Source organism: Drosophila miranda, chromosome XR (assembly GCF_003369915.1).
Source record: "Drosophila miranda strain MSH22 chromosome XR, D.miranda_PacBio2.1, whole genome shotgun sequence".
Taxonomy (NCBI): domain Eukaryota; kingdom Metazoa; phylum Arthropoda; class Insecta; order Diptera; family Drosophilidae; genus Drosophila; species Drosophila miranda.
The window spans coordinates 48,580,877-48,602,066 of NC_046674.1; the positions used below are offsets into that span (position 1 = coordinate 48,580,877).

At 41.8% G+C, this 21,190-nt stretch overlaps 1 protein-coding gene across 9 annotated transcripts in view; it reads left to right on the forward strand.

Annotated features, from left to right (window-relative positions):
- Nucleotides 1–21,190, forward strand: part of LOC117186123 — a 71,684-nt gene that overhangs the window by 30,332 nt on the left and 20,162 nt on the right. For 5 of the 9 annotated variants that reach the window (XM_033386258.1, XM_033386259.1, XM_033386261.1 and 2 more), the window contains exon 3: nt 15,236–15,332. In XM_033386258.1, coding sequence (XP_033242149.1) covers nt 15,236–15,332 — 97 coding nt within the window. Of the gene's footprint in view, nt 1–14,884; nt 15,144–15,235; nt 15,333–15,397; nt 15,582–15,640; nt 15,656–21,190 lie in introns of those variants that run through there. The other 4 variants (XR_004471263.1, XR_004471262.1, XR_004471260.1 and 1 more) reach the window with 3 other exon arrangements.

Here is a 21,190-nt window from a genome sequence, read left to right on the forward strand (position 1 = left end):
CGACTTCCCCAATGTATTCAAACCAATTTCTTCTTATTTATTTATTAAATTAACAAATTATCTGTTAATAATGGTGCTTAGTTACTAAAGGCGGAAAAAGATAAGTTAAAAGTTAGCTAAATTTAAATGATTATAAATATTGCATGCAATTAGTTTAAGAGACAGTTCAGGGGATAGGGTTTGACAGAGGGAGTTATAATTATGGCATAAAACCCTAAAAGGTTCATGATCAGCATAATTAGACCTACATATGGGTAGACGTATAGGCCTAAAAGTACGGGTAGGTCTAGATGGAACGGCCAAGTCAATCTGACCCAAGAGAGTTTGGGAGTCAACAGTCCCAAGAAGGAGCTTGTGCACGAACATTACGCCATTGCATATTCTGCGATGGTGCAACGACGGCAGGTCAATAAGATTTAGCCTAGACCGGTAGGGTGGCAAGATTCTACCCGAGTCCCAGTTAAAGTTCCGAAGGGCAAAAATTAAAAATTGCTTTTGCACGGATTCAATAACAGCCTGCTGCTCTTTATACTGCGGGCTCCACACACAAGAACAATACTCCAATATAGGACGTACTAACGAGATGTACAGTTGTTTCGTAACGTACGGGTCGTCAAACTCCTTGGACCAACGCTTGATGAACGCTAAAACACCCTTAGCTTTATTTACAGTTGCAGCTATATGGGTGTTGAAACACATCTTATGATCAAAAAGGACTCCGAGGTCATTTGAACTCGAAATTCGCTCAAGGACATGACTTCCTAGAACATATGAGACAAAATGAGGAGCGCGACGGTAAAATGTCATAAGTTTGCATTTGGAAAGGTTCAGAAAAAGAAGATTAGTTGAACACCACAATAGTAGTTCACTTAGATCAAGTTGAAGGCGTGTGTGCAAATACCAATCAGAGTAAGAAAGACAGATTTTGACATCATCAGCATACATTAGTGTAGTAGAGTATGTTATAACTTGAGGAAGGTCGTTCACAAATAAAATAAACAGAAGCGGGCCCAGATGACTTCCCTGTGGCACACCTGAAGTAACATTAACAGTATTTGACAACACGTTAGAAAACAAAACACGTTGAGTACGGTTAGAGAGATAGGACAAAATCCAATCTAGAAGATTCGTTGGGAACCCTAATAAAGAGAGCTTTTGAATAAGCAGAGCATGGTTCACAGAATCGAATGCCTTGCTGAAGTCCGTAAAAACTACATCCGTCTGCAAACCAATTTGAAAACCACGGTGGATTAGTTTAGAAAACTCAAGAAGGTTAGTCGATGTCGAACGATGTCTGAAAAAACCGTGTTGCGACGGTGATATCAAGCTGCAACAAAGATGTTGCAGTTGCCGGGTGACCAGGAACTCAAGAAGCTTCGGGATGGCGGAAAGCTTTGCGATACCACGATAGTTTTCAATGTTTGATCTTGAACCTTTTTTGTGAATCGGAATGATGTAGGACTCATTCCAAATTACTGAGAGACAAGACTGTTCCAAGGAGAGGTTGAAGAGAAAGGTCAAGGGTTTGCAAAGGGACTGGGCACAGTGTTTTAAGATGCAACTTGGTACCTTATCTGGACCCGCAGAAAACGATATGTCCATAGATGACAAACCTTCCAGAACAACGCTTTCCTCGAAAAAGGGCAGAAAAATGCTGTTAGCTTGTAAATATGAGACGAGTACGTTGTTTGGAAAAAGTAAGCGAATAAATTTGCAATACCAACAGCAGAAGCTTCTGTTTTGTTCTGGTAATGAAGGGACGGAGGAAAAACGTTTGACTTGCGCTTAGAGTTAACGAACGAATAGAATTTTTTTGGATCACTACGAAAGTTACTACTACATTGTGAAAGGTAATGATTATAACACTGACTATTGACGGCAAGGAACAGAGAGCGAGCGGAGGAGTATAGAGCTAAGGCCAACGTGGAGCCCGACTTCTGGTACTTTTTATAGAGCCGGGATTTATTATTTTTTAAGTATGACAAATACTTGGAGAACCAGGGAGGCTTGGACGATACGGGTACAGTGATATCTGGAACAAACGTATTAAGGGCGGAGTAAATAGAACTATAAAACGAGTTAACAGTTGCATCTATGTTCGGTAATGAATAAAGAAACGACCAATCAACACGCGAGAGATGTAGATCTAAATCGATAAAGTTTGTTTTGCGAAAACACTTTATGTGACAAGGAGCCATGGAACTGTCAGCACCTCCAGATTGTGTATACTCCAGTGATATCAACAAAGTTGGATGGTAAGGATCTTCAGGGAGAGATATTGGGCTTGCTCTAGATACCGTAGCAAGAGAACCATCGTTAACAAAAACGAGGTCAAGAAGTCTGTCCCTAATGTTTTTAACGGCATTAATTTGGACAAGGGAAATATCCGTTAGCCCATTGATAAAGTCATTATGGCAATTGGGAAACAACAGGTTAGCGTCATTACAAGGCAGCCAAGAAAGAAATGGGAGGTTAAAGTCCCCCATGACAATAATTCGATCATTGCACCCTAATGCAGAAACAACAATTTTAATTGCTGAGAGGTGGTGTAAGTAAAGCTCAGCATCAGACCTGGGAGGAATGTAAGAGCAGGTTAAATAGAAAAATGCGGAGCCAACACGAACTTTGACTGCAACAAATTCAATTCCATGAATGTTATTGAATGGGAATAACTCAGATGAGAAAACAGATTTAACTGCAATCAGAACCCCACCTGCAAAAGATGGGCGGTCCATTCTATAAATAGTGTAACTATCAATGAAAATTTCATGATCATTGACAGAGGAGTTAAGCCAGGTTTCGGTAAACGCGATGGCATCGAAATCAAAGGACGCGCTATTAGTATGAATTTGACGCAATTTTCCCAGCAAACTGCGGACGTTCTGATAGTGCATGGAAAAATAGTACATCAGTTTTTTGGAGCATGTTCGGTAATTCTTGGACTCGAGTTCGAATCTTTGAGAAGGAACTCATGCACAATTGTATGCTCAGGCCATATTGACGGTTCTTGAGAACAGGATAGTAAAGAATCAGGGAGAAGAATTTTAAAGGATGATATGTTGCGCTTATGATGTTTAAATGTAAATTTAGTCACAACTATATCAACAGGCGAAGTGTTAAGTTTAGCGGCAAGATGTTGTCTAACATCCTCCGTTGTAGCCTCAGGAATAAGACGAGAAACAAATATTGCTTTCCGATGGACCACTGCTCTAAGTTGAAGTCCCGAGCGAGAACGAGATGGTGGAGCCACTCCTAAAAGAGATCTCGGTACAAGGGCAGAGGAATTGGCAGCAATGGCTGTAGCAGGAATTGGAGTAGGAATTGGAGCAGGAATTGGCAAGACGTCGTCAGCAACCAGCACACCCGCACTAGGAGCACTCACCGCGTCAGAAGTGACGGCCACAGAAACTGCAGGGATGGGATTGATGCTGTTGGGAAGTTGGGTGCTCGAAGGAAGCACATTGCTCGGTGTAAAGAACTCCGGAGCCACCGTTGGCGGATTTACAGACAACGGCGTGGCATGACCACACGGAGTAACAAATGCTTCCGATGGATGAAGGTGGGAGGCAGGCGTACCAATCGGATTAGGTTGCAAGAGATTGGTATCATTATGCGGAATTTTCCGTCTAGGCGATTCGCTCAAGAGTTTGAGCCCAAGAAACTGTGATTCAAGGGCAAGAAATTTCTCGTTGAGCGCCACAAATTGTTTCCGGACATCCAGAAACCCAGTTCGAGTCTGTCTCATAAATGTGCGCATTTCGGCCTCAATCTCCCGACAAGCCAGATATGACCAAGACAGGCCCATGCGTTTCGAGATCAGATCATTCAGCCGGCCAAAATTTCCACCACCAGCACATTTTATGTGGGCAAAATTGTCGCACAGCCAGCAGCTAAGAAATGAATCACCAATGATAACACCACCGAATTCACATTTCTTTGCACTGCAAACAATTGCCATTATGGACAGTAGTAGAATCACTGTGCACGAATAAAAAAAAGAACGGAGTGAGATCGCAGGTAAAGTAGGAGAGCAGACAGCAGAGCGAGCCAGACAATCAGCTGCAGCGGCAATAATTCAAAGCAGATGATCCAACGAAGTGCAGAAAACGAGCAGTAAACTCACCAAAGCAGAGACACAAAAGAAAAGTCCACAGAGAGGGAGAGTATAGGCAATCCAGAGAGAGTGAGAGCAACAATGCGAGCAGCCCGCTTATGCTCACGAGAGAGTGTGGGCGATGCAAACGCTGATGCGCGAGAACAGTGCACACCGAAGAAGCGATAACGAAAAGCATACTGGGCAAAAAACAATAACAAATTGCCTGCACGAGTCCGATGTGTTACGTTGCAATATTGAATTTATATTAAACACTTGTTTACAAACAAAACACTGGTGGTTAACACAAAGTAGAATCAAATTAAAGAGATGCGATAATATATCAAAACAAAGTCACAACAATGTTGTATGATATTTAGGCAAAGGGCGGAGAATGCGGGAGCAAGAAAAAAACACAACCGGCTTAAGCAAGAGCTAGAAGCGAATGAGACTTAGCTGATGAATTATGCTTCTGCTGTTGTTGTTACTGCTACCGCTGAAGTTGCTGTCGCTGCTGCTGGTGTTGCCTCTGCTTAAGTCACTGCTGCTATTGATGTCGCTGCAGCTATTGTTTTTCACAGGTGCAGTTATTTTGCCACTTGTATTTTTTTCAATTGCTGGCCATTAAGAATTTCCGGATGTTTCGGATTATATATTTTTTTCTTTTCGATGTTTCGGCCTCGAAAACGCCACCGTCACGGAAAATAGGTTACATATGTAGTTATCTATTAAAAATACAGCCTGTCCAGCTCGTATTTAAAAAAATTATTAATTGAAACTTCCGTTTCATTAACTTTTTTATATACTCTGTTCCTTCCTACAGGAAGGAAATCAGAATTTTTATTTTGCTACCTTTAGCTGTCTGTGAACTAGACACTTGTTCAGTCTCAAAGGAGCTGGTTTAACTCCGTGCTCTTACCACAGGGGGGAAACAACGGAGAGTCTCGAAGGACTAAAATTTTAAGACCTTAAAAGAAAAGTCTAGACATTTGCGAAATTAACTTAAACTTTTAAGCAACCCTGAAAGACAAGAAAAAGCTATAATTTATGTTTGTGTCGTTGTTTTTCATTAGTACGCCCTCATATTGCATTTAGCCTCTCATCTCGTAGCTTTTGCTTTAGTAACACTCTCTCCCTATCACCTTCTCTAACTTCTATAGCTCTCTCGCTGCCGAAACTTTCTGTGCAGTAGCGCTCGCTATTGCTGGAACCCCTCTCCTCTCAGTTTTAACTAATTCCGCTTTAAGCGTTTGTCTGGCATATTGTCTGACAGCTATTTGTTTTAAATAATCAATATTTTTTAAAACTTTAATTAAGGAATTTTCTGTTGTCTGTGCCAAATAAACCTGAAAAAGTAGTTTACCCATAATCAGCCGAGTATCCCTTGCTGGCTCTTCGATAGCGTAGTGCATGAAAATGTGCAGGGATCTCGGGCCAACGACAATATTACTCAATACTCGGAGCTGGGTATATTGGATTTGTTTTAAAAGTGGATGCGTTTCCGATGCCATAAAATACATTTATTATTGATCAGCATCAAGAGCCGAGTCTTCAGTCCGTCTTTACGAGCGCCCAGATCTGAATATCGGGTATCAATGTAGAGTCGCGGGAGTAGCTGCGTTTTCTTTTGCAATTAAGATACGTTTTGTTCTATAAAAAACTGTTTTTTACTTCGGCGAGGAAAATTTTTCCGTTTTAAAAACGGACAAATTTTGAGTTTTGTGAAAACAGGATCATCAATTTATGTGTTTTCAAAAGTAAATCAGAACCGGTATCGCTGCATATAACCATTAAAATGTATGGGCGATACTCATCATACTATTTATATGGTCTTTCCTTGGGCCGAGTGGAGTATGCCATTTCCGAAGGTAATGGTCTACATTTTTTCATTCGGTTTCTTTCGTAGTGATCAGACGCGTTTTTGTTTTGCGCTCCGCATTTTTTCCTTTTGTTTTGAATAAACAGCCGGTGTTTTCCTAAAATAAACTTTAATTAACTTCCTAACCAGCCAACAATCTGGAAACCTATTCTATTCCGCGAGTGCATGCCTTTTGATTTGTGTTAAAACATTATTTAACTTTTTATTTTTCGGCGTCGGCTTGTCGTGTTTGTGTTGTTGCAGTGAGTGAGTACGCATTACATTGCATTGCAGTCCGCTCTCGTCTGGTAGCTTTTGTTGTGTTATCACTCTCTCCCTATCACCTAAACTTAAATAACTGTTCTTTCTCTCTCGCTCTCGTAACTTTCTGTTCAGTAGCTCCTAGCCATGGAGTCTCAATTTGGCAGTCTGCAACTGCTGAATGAGTCTCCGAGGCGTAAAAAGCTCACTCCGCGGGATCTGGAAGTGCCAACCGTCACTCAGCCGTGCGCCGCCGAGAAACTGACTCCGACCACTCCAAGTGTGCAGCAGTTGATCTCGTTTGCCACTCCAAAGGCAACGACAGCTGCTGGCGATGCAGATTCGGTAGCCGAATTCATCGCCTCGGAGAATGTGTAGCCAAGTACGTCTGCAGCGTCCGTGTCCGTGGTGTCCGCAAGTTCGCTAGTTGTCCCGTCCATCCCGATCCCACCAGTAAATAGACGTTCCGGACCTCCGGATATTGCCACCACAGGTACTAGGCCTGTGGTGCCCAAACCACTGGTGGGAGTCCCACCAAAACGACAAGTTTTTGTCTCACGGCTGGCCCCTGACCTCACATCTAATGATGTAATTGCTTTCATTCAAAGCAAAATAAAAGCCGTGGGTTTAAAGGTGGAGAAATTCAACTTCTCTCATGCCAGGGAGATAGCCTCGTTTAAGATAAGCATCTCCCCAACTCAATTTGACACCATTTGCTCCGCCAAATTTTGGCCGGAGCATTTGGTGGTGAAGGAGTTTAAGGCTAAGAAGAAGAATAGGCCCCACATAACTGTTACAAATCATTCCAGTGTGCCATCCTCAACCTCATCTTTCTCTTCCTCATCGTCCCGTCCTGCTTCCACCCTTCCAAAAAACTAACTTCTCTTTTAATAACTTATCAGAATGTTAGAGGTTTACGTAGTAAGCTCAGCATTCTTTTCCGGGATAGTGTTGCATTTGCTTCCCACGTTATTGTGTTTACTGAAACCTGGTTAAAGCCGGACATTCTTAGTTCCGAGATTTTGGCAGGTCGGTACACAACTTTTAGAAAGGACCGTTCGTCTCGACGTGCAGAAGGGGCTCTGATTGCAGTGGAATCTATCTTCACGTCGAAACACTTCAAAGTCCAGGTTCAACCGGAACTGGAATTCCTGATTCTTCCCGCTTGCACTATATTCATTACTTGCTCGTATATTTCGTATATGAGCAGCACTTGTCCGCTTTAACCGCTGTTTCTTCCTCGCTATCAGATAAAGATCATATGATAGTTCTTGGTGTCTTCAACTTGCCAGGAACTGTTTGGTTTTCGGTAAACGAGTCTAGTAACCTAGTGCCCATGTCATGACATGACTTTGTTGACGGCTTGCTTGACCTGTCCCTGTCTCAAGTCAACCATGTGAAAAATTCCTTTGGTCGATTGCTTGATCTTGAGCCCTTCCGCTCACTATACCTGAAGACGCCTACCATCCTACTTTGGAAGTGTCGCTAGATATTGGACAAACTGTATTGGATCGGTCGAGTAGGCCACCTGAACGTGTCCGTTGCTTTCGTAAAGCCGAGTTTACGAAGCTTAATAAACTCATTAGGGATTTTGATTGGTCCGCTTTGTACTTGTGCACTGATGTCATAAAAGGCACAAACATTTTTTACAATGCTCTTGGCACATTTTTTGATTCTTGTGTCCAGCTTTCTTGTCCGATTAGATCTGGAAAACCCCCTTGGTTTACCAAAGTGTTATCCAGTCTAAAAAACTTAAAATCAAGACTTTATAACAAATTTCAAGAAGTGGGTTCTCCTACTTCTCTGTCTCAATAGCTCGGTCAAACTTTTCAGTTATTAATGCTCAATGCTATAAGAACTACCTATCTCGATGCAGGATACGTTTTTCTCAGGACCCTAAACAGTTTTACTGCTTCGTAAACAGTAAGCGTAGAAAGTCTGCACACCCATCCTCGCTATCATTTCCTAATATGGCGGCAAATAATGATCAGGCAATTGCCGATCTTTTTGCCCAATTTTTCCAAAACCACTTATTCTGAGGAAAGCTACTCTGGTCATCCGTAACCCTACGGTTTACCGAGGTCGATTGGCATTTTCAGTCCCTTGTTAAATGAATGTTCTTTACCTTATGATCTTCGACTAGTTAAGCCGGTGTTTTCACCGGGTCCAGACGGGGTTCCAGGTTGTGTACTCAGGTACTGCGCCGAGGCTCTGTGTGGACCTTTGTTTAAACTATTCACCCTGTCCATTGATTCTTTCCCCCGATCTGGAAGGAATCGTTTATAATTCCTCTCCATAAAAAAGGTAGCAAGTCTGATGCAAAAAATTATAGAGGTATAGCAAAGTTATCCCCTATTCTTAAAATGTTTGAGAAGGTTTTAACTCCGCACTTGCAATATCTTTGCAAGTCACTTATATCTCCAACTCAGCATGGATTTATAAGGCGGCGATCAACCACCACGAAATTGTTAGAGTTTACCTCTTTCATTATTAAATGCTTTCAAGGTAACTTACAGACGGATGTTATTTACACCGACTTTAGTAAAGCATTCGACTCTGTAAACCATTCCCTTTTAGCGCATAAACTTGACCTTTTAGGGTTTCCGCCCAACCTCCTGAGATGGATTTCTAGCTATCTTTGTTCCAGGTCATCACAACGGGCCGAAACCGGCCTAAGTGTGCTGGGCTCCGAGCGAGCTTGGCGGCCGTCTCTACCTACCTAACCTTGTTCCAGGTCTCAAAGAGTCCTCTTCAAAAACTCCCTCTCTTTACCAGTAAAGGTTTCTTCGGGAGTAACACAGGGCGGCCATCTAAGCCCCTTACTCTTCACACTCTTTATTAATGACTTGCCTTCGGTATTAACATACTCTCGAGTACTTATTTATGCGGATTATGTTAAGCTCTGTGACCAGTATAAGGACATTTCATTTCATTCTCGCTTGCAATCCGATCTTAATAACTTTCAGTCATGGTGTTGTGCAAACCTGTTACACCTTAATGCCTCGAAATGCAAAGTTATGACAATTCATCGTTCTAGCCCTTTGTTGGCTCCCTACAGCCTATTTGGTGGTTCTCTTGAGAGAATTACCCTGGTGGATGATCTGGGTGTTATGTTAGACCTCAAGTTAAAGTTTTCCGAACACATTTCTACCATGGTAAATAAGGCCATGGGCGTGCTTGGGTTTATAAAGAGGTGGTCAAAGGAATTTGACGACCCCTATATAACAAAGACTCTCTATACCTCGCTTGTTCGTCCGATCTTAGAATACGGCTCCTGTGTATGGTGCCCTCAGTACAAAGTACACCAGGACCGTATAGAATCAGTACAGAAAAACTTTTTACTCTTTGCTCTGCGGGGCCTTAACTGGGATGCGGGTGTAAGACTCCCATCTTACTCTAGTAGACTACTATTAGTAAACCTCCCATCCTTAGTTAACCGTAGAAAAATGCTTGGTGTGATATTTATGCACAACTTGATCAGGGGTGACATAGACAGCCCTGATCTGTTGAGCCGCATAAACTTAACGATTCCTATTAGACTGACTAGAAATTTTATACCGTTGTTCCTTCCACTTTTTAGATCGAATTATTCCTTGCATGAACCGTTTAGGGTCTTATGCTCGGATTATAATTCCCTCTACCATATTATATCCACCACTAATTGTCTTCCTCTTATTAAATTACTAATCCTTACACACCTTTCTAGTAATTAGTAATTGTAGTGGTATTTGTATTTTGATTGCATGCTTAGTTTCTTAGTAAGTTTATTGCTAATTTTCCTCGAATGTTAGTCTAATAGCTATCTTTCTTGCATGTTCGCGATCGGTTCGCCTACGCACCGTGCGTCATGCGGCAGCGCCCCTCGGTCGGTTGGGCGGGAGGAGGTCTGCGTTTTGCCTGGGATCCGCGCGTAACAGCCTTCTGCTGGTTTCACACGGGCCACTTGACGGTGCAGTAACTGCATCGCCTCTTGAAAGATGCAGTCATTGCATGTCAACGTCCAAGAAATTATAGTTGCAAGGAATACCGCGCTTCGGCGTTCGATCGTTCATTAGACAGACGTGGAAAGAGCTTATCGTGGGTTTTATAAAGCAATATGATCAGCTTTTGGCCTACTGCTGCTGGCTGAGTCTCCGATGCGCAAGATGTTTACTCCGCGGGACGTGCAGGTGCCAACTACCTTCTGGCCGGCGGCATCTGTAAAAATAGCTGTAACCACTCCTTCAGTGCAGAAGCTGATATCGTTTGCGACACCAAGTGCAACGGAAGCTACTGGTGATGCAGATTCGGTAACCGAACTTAGCACCTCGGAAAGCTTGCAATCAGAAACGTCTGTAGCACCCATGTCCGCTGAGGTCCCGGACCACCGGATATTGCAATCACAAGTACCTTGCCTGTGGTGCCAAAACCACTGTCCGGGTTCCCACCAAAGCGGCAAGTTTTTTCCCCAGAACTTGCCCATCTAATGATGTACCTGCTTTCATACAAAGTAAAATAAAAGATGTCGGCTAAAAGGGGGAGAAGTTTAATTTCTCTTATGCCAGGAAAGTAGAGTCCTTTAAGATCAGCGCATCACGACTCAATTCGAAACCATTTACTCTGCCAAATTTTAGCGGGAGCACTTGGTTTTGAAAGAGTACAGTACATCCTATTCCCTTCTACTACCACCCGTCCAAAAAACTAACTTCTTCCCTTATTAGTAACTTATTAGAATACTTCCTGGAGAGTCCCACATTTTCATCCCACGTTATTGTATTTACCGAGAATTGGTTAGGGTCGGACATCCTTAGCTCCGAAGTTTTGGTAGGTAGGTACACACCGTTTAGAAATATCCGTTCTTCTCGACGTGGAGGAGGGGTTTTGATTGCTGTTGCGCATTTGGGCTTTTATTTGATATGTTTTGTTTATCAATTCCTTACATGAATCTTGCGTCTTGCTCGTCTTCTTATTGATCATATTTTCTTCTTCCTCAAGCATCGATATCACTCAGTTATCGCAACAAACTATCCAATGTAACTACATATATTCAATTCTAGCTAACCCGGCAGACTTTGTTCTCCAACGCATCAAAAAAATGTTCCTTATTAAATGCGGTTAACAGGCGAACAATTTTTAGATTACCCATTTTTCCGCCTTAGAGGCAATAAATAAGCAGATTTTTTATTTGATCATGTTAATTTTTGTATTTTAACATCAGGGTATATGGCTTATCAGGTAGCAAGGTGGGTGGCCAGTCATCTGAGGAGCCGCAAAGAAATGGAGGACCGTGAGCCCAAAGATGTGACTCATTCAGCTCAGTCGGATGAGCCCCTCGAGGCAGAATGTCGGCTGGGTTTAAAGCTGTGGGGACATAACGCCATTCCATTTTTTCGGTCATTTCCTGAATTGTTGCCACTCTATTTGCAACAAATATATTAAATCTTGATGGCTCGTCCCGATCCAGCAGAATCACACCAACAGTAACACCTTCCCTTGAAGACATTCATTCCAGCTATCTCAGCCTAGCCAGCAACTCTGCTCCACAAAGCTCCAACTTTGGTACCGTAAGTGTCTTTAAAGGAGCCACACGAGATTTGGCACAAAGTAAGTGACTGCTGGAATGCTGACCCTTGGACAAGACATAAATGCATGCACCATAAGCCCCGATGCTGGCATTGCAAAATCCGTGAATTTCCAGCGTAGCGTCTGGAAGGAGTGCAAACCGAGGAAATTTAAACCGACGAATCTGACCAAAACTGGTGAATATTTCCTGCCACTCGGTGTTCAGTGCGACTGGAAGGCTTTCATCCCAGGACAACTTCTTTCGGCACAAACGCTGGAGAAAGATTTTGGATTTAGTAAGTACGGGACCAACTAGTCCGAGAGGATCGTAGAATCGCGCCATGGATGACAAAACAGAGCGCCTGCGGGAATTCAAAGAAGATTGTAGGGCCAAGTCCTAAAGTTTAAGTCTCATGGCTGACATCGTCGAAATTCAAAAATGTTTCCTCTTCCGGAACTCAATCTGAACTGACCTCTAGACAAAATTCCAGCAGTTTGCTTCCGAATTCGGATAGCCTCTTCCTGAGAGCTGGCTCCAGATATCAAGTCATCCACGTAGAAGTCACGGCGAAGGATTTTAGCTCCAACTTGAAACGCCCTCTGCTCGTTCATTGCCAACTGATGCATCGCTCGCACATAAATAGGAGGCAGGCTTCGTCCCATATATAACGGTGTCCAGTTGAAACACACGCAAGTCCTCTTCCCTGGAGTTTCTCCACAGAATACACTGCAAGCTGCTATCTTCGGTTTAGACTCTTACACAACGATACATCTTACAGATATCTCCCTCAATCGCATCGGCGTATGACCGAAATCTAGCAGTTTGGCGCGAAACAGTTTGGGTTGGATTACGGGATCAGCCATTAAAACGTCGCTCAGGGAATATCCAGATGAAGTTGAAGCGGATCCATCAAAAACGACGCGAAGCTTGGTCGTAGAACTATCTTCCTTCATGACGCAATGGTGAGGCAAAAAATATCGGCAGTTGCTGATTGACTGGGCAGGAACCTGAGACATATGGCGTAAACCACGGTATTCCTTTATGAATGCTGCATACTGAGATTTAACATCAGGGCGACGATCTAACTTTCTCTCAAGGGTCAGGAATCTACGAAGCGGTTGATTGTAAGATTCTCCCAGGAGATCCAAATTATATTTAGCTGGCAGACGAACACAATAATCGCTTTTGTGTAATCGACGGAAATGCTGGACAAAGTGTGCTTCACAATCTAGCTCTTCTTTGGTAGACTTTACTATTGGTTCGATGCAATTTTCTACCTCCCAAAACCTCCGAAGAAGCACCTCAAGCCGGTCCTCTGGACTATTATCCGCAGCAGCTACGACCCGAGCCCGAGAGACCATCAAAGATGAACCTTTTAAACGGGAACAACCTCCAGACACGACCCATCCCAAGCGCGTTTTCTGAATTGAAGGCAATCCTGGCAGTAGCTTGACCTGACCAACACACAGGAATTCGAAAAAAAGACTTGCTCCAATTAGCAGATCGACGCGCTGTGGCTTATGAAACTCCGGATCTGCTAGTGGTATGTTCGATGGAATGTTCCAGTTTTGAGTGTCAATTCCAAAGCTTGGCTGTCGATCGGTTATGCTAGAGGCTACAATAGCAGTGATGAGAGTTGAGTAATCCGATGAGATAGAGTGCAGGCTAACATTGACCGAAAATCTATCCGTGACGAAGCTAGAGTCGCCTATTCGCGAGACTGCAGTCGATGATTTAATTTTTCGAAGCTGAAGCTGATTCGCGAAACGAGAAATTATTAGATGCAACTGGGAGCCGAAACCTCGTGGGCACCATCGTTCCACAGCGCGCAGCGTTCTACGGTTTGGTTCGTTGTAACCAATGTGCACCTAGAATTATTATGCATTCTACTTCTGCCCACTTGACTGCTCGACGCATAGCTTGCCAAAGAAAAGTCCATTGTGTCCAATGATCTGCATCGCTGCTCCAAGAACGAGGCCATAGATTCCCACGACGGAATTAAGTTTGCGAATGCGGGTTCGTTGAATCGCTCCTCCCATTTCTCTTGGTTCGCTAGATCCAGTTTTCGGAGAAGCTCCTGCTCGACGATGCATCCTGCGATCTGCTCAGTGGTGCCCAAGCCGTGGAGCGAGCGCATATGAGAATTCAACGTGTCTGAAAGCTCCCGAAACATGACCACTGACCCAGGTTTCATAGCCTGGAGTGCCAGGATCTCATTCATGTGTGTGTGAATGCATGCCTAGTTCTCTTAGTAAGTTTAGTGCTAATTTTCGTCGAATATAAGACGAACAGCTATCTTTCCTGCATGCTCGCGATCGGTTCGCGCCGCGCGTCATGCGGCAGCGCCCCTTGGTCGGTTGGGCGGGATGGATGGGATTTGTTTTGCAAGGGATCAGCGCGTAACAGCCCTCTGCTGGTTTCAGACGGGCCACTTGGCGGTGCAGTAATTGCATCGTCTCTTGTAAGATGCAGTCATTACATGTCAACGTCCAATCTGATTTGGGCGTGCCACAAAAAACTAGTCTTTTTGACTAGCGGTTTTCCAAATGTCTTCAGATCCTCGTGAGCTTTCATTTTTCGGACACTTCGGATTTCATGCGCAACTAAAGAATATTAGTTTTTTCCATGAGTATAGCTCAAAAATTGCGTTTTTTACTTATGGCAGTCTCCCCAATAAATGAACGATATATGTGTATTATATGGTTTCGGAAATGTCTTTTTCACTGCATTTCAAGCATCTGGTAAAAACCTTTATACCCTCTGTCCTCTGTCATACATTTGACAACACTTTCACTTAAATCCACAACAAAGAGCGTCCAATAAGATCAATTAAATTAAATTAACATTTTAAGCGCTTCATTAAGTCAATTTGGAAATCACTCTGGCCACCAATAAACTTAACAAACTGACCTATGTATATTGTATGGGCGGTGCCTTTCATCTAGTATCGCATGTAAACACTAGATATTCTAATGAAATCTGCTTTGAGATACCGTTGTACTGAAATATTTGTCAGTTGATCGAAGGTGAAGTTATGAATATCCTAGTCGGTGTATTGAATGGAAATTATCTTAAATTTGTATTACTTATTTTTTTGTTACTCCCTATCTCTCTTTTTTTACCTACACAGATCATTAAGAATAAGACCGTGACCAAATCTAAATTTTCTGTGAAAGCGAAGGTACAAAAAGCGCTTTCAAGTAAAAGTAGACCAAGTGCAGCCACGGGATCAAATTTGATGTGGTATAACTTTTGGTTGAATTTCGGTTCAAAATTGCTTCCCATTACACGAGAGCGTTTGCAGTTTAAGAAGGGCGGTATTGAAAAAGAAGAAAAGGAACTGTAAGCCTTATAATTTGTATAGTCTTTGTGTCCATTTTTATTCAATGGTAAATATAAGATAGCTTTTATCAAACAGAACTTTTTTAGTTCTGCTTTCAATTCGGCTATCGTTTATCTTTTTAATTTTTTATTATTTTAGAACAACCTGCGAAAAAAAGCACACCTCCAATTCCACAAAAGCGAAGTAAAAGCTTTCAGCTGTGTATGAAAAACCAGAGGCGAACTATTAGTCACCGGTAAGTAAACATCCTCAACTGCATCTAAAGTTTCGGTATTATATTCCACATTATATGTAAACTAGAATGCAGATACGTGCATACGTGAGCTGTTCAATAAGTCCATGAACTTCTGGATGATTTTGGTTTTTGGATAAACAAACATTTTATTTTTCAACGTAGTCCTATACATATGTCCACCGATTCTCCAATCTTTATATCCCTTCCAAAAATATGATTTGTCGAGGTCCTCAAAATGGGAATTTGTTTGTAAGATGATTGACTTAATTGTTTGATTTAAATCTCTTTCCGCCGAGCCATTTCTTCAGGTTTGGAAACAAGCAATAGTCACTCGGGGCTAAATCCGGAGATAGGAGATATCCGGAAAATCGCACTGAAAACCCAGTCTTTGACTGCTGTTTGGTCTTTGGTGTGTGGTGGTGGATCCACGTTTTACCCGTCGTTACAAAACGGCACAAAAAGTAGTCCTAATTGTGGTTAAACAACGCAAAACACTCCCGGGAAGTTGTCACACGGTTGCGTTTGTGGTCGATTGTACCCAAATGTTTATTCAAAATTAAAACCATTAAGCCCAATGATATGACTACGGCTTCCACAATCTTTTTTAGTTTCAATCTCCGATTGGCCAACACCATATCGTGAAATGTTAAATTTTTTCTGGTGTACAGATAAAACTGGACGCCCAGGATGTTCGATACTCTAAATTAAAATAAAGGTACATAAATTCGATTTTTGGTTAAAGTAGATGTGTGTATTGCTGTTCTTTAGTTGTTGTACCCATTGGTCGGCATCTCGTAAACGTATTGCTACCATTTCTGCCCACTCTTTTCCCGCAAGTTCAAGGCTCTGGAGGCATAAGATGTAATTTAGCGCATCATTTGGAGCTCCGAAGAGCTCCACTGATACATAGGGCGACGGTTCGCTGAATTTTGCCCAGCTGTTTGGTGATCGTCCTTTTTGATAGGGCCGGCCACCACACTGCAACTCCGTAGAGTAGTGTTAGTCTAACTATTGCCAGCATAGCTCGCAAACGACGGTCAACACTTTTTCCCTTTGCTGTCTCGTCACTGACAAAACCGAAAAAGACCACGAAGACACGGTCTCTCACTGAGCAGAACACCTTTTGTCTCTTCGCTTGTGTTATGTGTTTCGGTTTTTCGGGTGAGCCCGACACACGATCGTGTCTCACAATAACAACGTTGAGAGACACTTTGGTCAAGCGCTCACAGCAAAAGTGTCTTTAGATAAGCAGAACCAAAAAAGTGTCTGAGTAAAGTGTTTTTAGTTTTTTTCGTATATATGTTTATTTATTCATGTTTTCCGCATATTTTGGGCTATTGTATTGTAATATGTATATTTATTTGCAAAATTGGCAAACGAACATTTTCGTTTTGCTTTTCACGATTCATTTTAAGCTCCAATAGTCAAACCGTATAGAATTCACAAAAATTGATCGTTGCCATAAGCATCACACGTACAAGCACGCATACATACGCAAAAGACACTTTGTTCGTTCACTCGCGACAAGATGCTCAGTGAAAAACAGGAACAAAAGAAAAGTGAAGAAATCGGCCTTTGCTTGAGCAAAGAGCGAGTTGAGGAAAAACAGATTTGATCGGGTCTTTTCAGTCCATTTTCTCAATGTGTCCGTCAATGAGAGGTTTTTATCAGACACGCCGAAAGTGTCAACAGTTATTTGCGAGCTATGATTGCCAGATATATCTTATGCTTGATTCATTTCATAACCCATTTTAAGCCAATTGCTTTTTGCATATATAGAGAGCTGTCGTTGCCTTCTTCACTCTATCTTTGACGTTCAGGTTATAGTTGTCCTCAGGTGTAACCCCCACAAGTCTCTCAAAAGTTTTGAAAAGGAAGGACTTTAAACTTATTGGTCTAAGGTCTTTGGAGATTGAGTGTGAACCTTTCCCTGTTTTGGGGATGAAGACTATCTTAGCCGTGGGCCAAGCTTGTGGTATTGTACCCACTGACAGTATCTTTCTGGTGCTTTAGAGGGTAGTAGTTTCTCCAGAGCTGTACTATATTTTTCCCAGTTGGCTTTCCTGGAGTTAATATAGTAAGTAGGATTTGAGCTCTTGAGTCATAGTATCGTCTCGCTGTACCTGTCCTCTAGGACTTTACAACTCTTGACTTTGTCTGACAGTTTGTGAGACACTAAGGTGAGTCTAATTATCTGTCGATTTTTTATTGTAAATATAGGGTCGTTGCCCCGATTAAAAATCAGTAGATTGAAGTTAAGGATAAAGCTGAAGAGTGACTTAAATTTGTGTCCCATTGGGTGTGGTGGGCGTTGGCGTCGCATCCTATTTATAGGGCTACGTCCGATATTTCGCTGTCGCTGGCAAGCTTGCGAACTCGTGAAGCTCGTGAGCCATGTACGACAACACCAGTCTTAGATGTGTTCCTTAGAGCTCTGGACTCACTTTGAATACCTTCCAATCGAGCGTCGGTAGGTTCGGGTTGCACCTCTGAAACATTTTAGGGATGCGCTCATGCTTCTTGAAGCTAGCTCTCAGGCTCATTGAAAGTTCCTGGCACCCATAGTAACGCCCTCGGTCTACTAGGCACCTCGCTCCTTGTATTTTTTCCATATTCGTCCCATGAGATGCAGAGAAAGGGAAAGGGCAGAGATCCATTAAATCAGCATCATTAGAACAGGGAGCGGCCAAGTCCCTCAGCTCTGCGTTAACGACTGGGCTAGTTTTTATATCGGGCCCCCAGACAGGCTGAGCTACTTATACGAGGTACCACCACAAGCGCATCGTCAGTGCGGATGTTCATCCGCTCGCTGTCCGGGGACTGCATATTCTCGGTACTCTCCCTGGTGGCCTCTGCTAGGCCCTCTTTGAGGTTCCAGCTTATCACACCAGACTGCCAATTGGTTAAATTAGCTGAATTTCAATCAATTTAGAAAATAATATTGGGAAAGAAATGTGTTTTTATTGACTTTTCATTTTTTGGCCTCGATTGACATTTCCATGGAAATGGTAAGTAAGTATAACAAGTATTTGGTTTACAATTTTACCAATTTCATTTAAAGTGTACCAGTATTAGTTCGAAATCGCTCAATGTTCATATAATTTGTTTTGTTGAGAGGATTTAATATGAAAGAAAGTGTACTTGAATTGGCTTTGAATTTCTCAAAACTCTTAGCGAAGCCATTCTTCATTGTGTTTAAATCAATGATAAAGTTACTTGTGTCATTGATTTGATCGCGATATTACTTCAGATTTTGAAAGTGAAGTAATTTGGCGCTCTCCATGTCTTTGACAAAAATAAGTCATTTATTATCGAAATAAACCACAATGAAGTTGAGTCAAGAAATATTTTGTTTCACCCAAGCAAAAAGCAAAAAGTTCAAGACGTTACCACTACGCTTACCCCGTTACCGTGCAAAAATAAGTCGGAATACTGGCTGTCTATTTCTTCAAGAAATTCCTCAAATTGGCTGTGGTAGAGTGGGTTTGCAATAATGCTGTTAATATCTTAATAACCAAGTTCATGATCTCAACTATTTCGGCTGGAAAAACCTGTTAGACGTGCTAGAATCCAGCAGATCGTCGAATCTGGATCAGATCAGATAATTATTATAACCAAAAGGAACAAATAAAATTACAGCGGCCACGATAGTGTAGCCACGCGCTTACTCATTATCTCTCTCTCTCAAACACACTACCCCGTTCAGTGTGCGTGATCTGGTGGTAGGGAGCGAAATAAAACGACTAGTGTTGGTGTGAGATTAGGAAAAAGAATGTCAAGCAAAGTGGAAACAGATAAAACTTAATATATAAAATCTCCCAATTGGTTCGAGCGATTTTTATTGAATTTTTTTTTTTTTTTTTTGCAAATAACCAGCTAAAGCATGTGAGTCGTGGGCTTGGCAATATATAATATGTAATTTAATTTTATGTTTATTGATTATATGAGATCGTGCTAAACTGATAAAGTATAAGAACAGTTAACAGTAATGTAAGATATATTTTAATATTATGTTTATTGGTTATATGAAATAGTGTGAGGTATAAGAATAGTTAGTTTGTACGGCTCGGCTCTGATATACACTCCCCGACACTTGAATACGACACACTAAAAACGTACACTTCAGGCACTAATATTTCTGGCACAAGCCACAGAAAACGGTGAACTTGAATTTTCATCAAGTCTCTATTCAGTTTAGCATAAATTCAACAAAAAATAACAGCCATATTCACTAAAGTAGATTAAAGAAAAAAATTTAATTGAAATAACTAAAACTTCCGTTCTTAAAAAATGCGACACTTGGAATACGACACTCGAATTGAAATACAGTAGAGTCCGGTTATAACGACACTCGAATTGAAATACAGTAGAGTCCGGTTATAACGACACTCAAGGGACCGACGATTTTACGTCGTTATACCCGGAAGACGCTCTAACCGAAAGGAGAAAAAAAAATATTTTTATACCCGATACTCAAAATGAGTATTGGGGTATATTAGATTTGTGGTAAAAGTGGATGTGTGTAACGTCCAGAAGGAATCGTTTCCGACCCCATAAAGTATATATATTCTTGATCAGCATCAATAGCCGAGTCGATTGAGCCTTGTCTGTCTGTCCGTCCGTCCGTCTGTCCGTCTGTCCGTCCCCTTCAGCGCCTAGTGCTCAAAGACTATAAAAGCTAGAGCAACGATGTTTTGGATCCAGACTTCTGTGATATGTCACTGCTACAAAAATATTTCAAAACTTCGCCCCGCCCACTTCCGCCCCCACAAAGGACGAAAATCTGTGGCATTCACAATTTTAAAGATATGAGAAAACCAAAAACTTAGAATTGTAGAGAATGACTATATCTTCTAGAGTGCAAAATCTGAACCAGATCGTATAATTATTATAGCCAGAATCAAGAAAACAATTTCATTTTTTCTCGCTCTGTCTCTCTCTAACACACAGGTTTCATGGTCGGTTTTGCCAATTGCAAAATATGAGTTCAAGGATCTCAGAACCTATAAGAGCCAGAGCAACCAAATTTGGTATCCACACTCCTGTGATATCGGACCTTGACCGTTTCGTGTCCAAATTTCGCCACACTCCCTTCCGCCCACGCAAAGGACGAAAATCTGGGGCATCCACAAATCTCAGAGACTATTAAGGCTAGAGTATCCAAATTTGGTATCCGCACTTCTGTTAGATCTCACTGTAAAACGTATATCTCAGAATTTCGCCCCACCCCCTTCCGCCCCCACAAAAGACGAAAATCTGTTGCATCCACAATATTGCACATTCGAGAAAACTAAAAACGCAGAATCATAGATAATGACCATATCTATCAGATTGCTGAATCTGGATCAGATCCGATTCTTTTTATAGCCCAAAGGAACAAATCAATTTGCAGTGGCTACGCGCACTCTTTGTCGTGTCGTTTAATATTAGCGGCGTCTGCCGGAGGAGAGCCATACTGACTTAGTATCGGGTATAACCGTAGAGTTGCGGTGTCCGCAGCAACTCACAACGTTCCCCCTCGTTTTTTTCTTTATTTTATGGTTGCCATGTTCGTAATAGGTTTTTAAAAAGAACTAACTAATTTTTTAATACAAAAAAAAATGTAACAAATTTAATTCAATAACATGTTTTTTTTTATAAAAACTCGTATATATATACATAATTCATAATATAACAAGATTAATTTTTATGTGTGGTTTTTCTTTTTATTCTTATTTTAAAAAATCTAAAATTTTTGATTGTTTAGCAGTAGTTTGTGACATATAAAAAAAATCGCGCACAGAATTATTTAAACGTGATATGCTGTGCGTTAAGCTCTCGTCATTAAAATTTGAATAGAATCTATTCAATATTTCTGC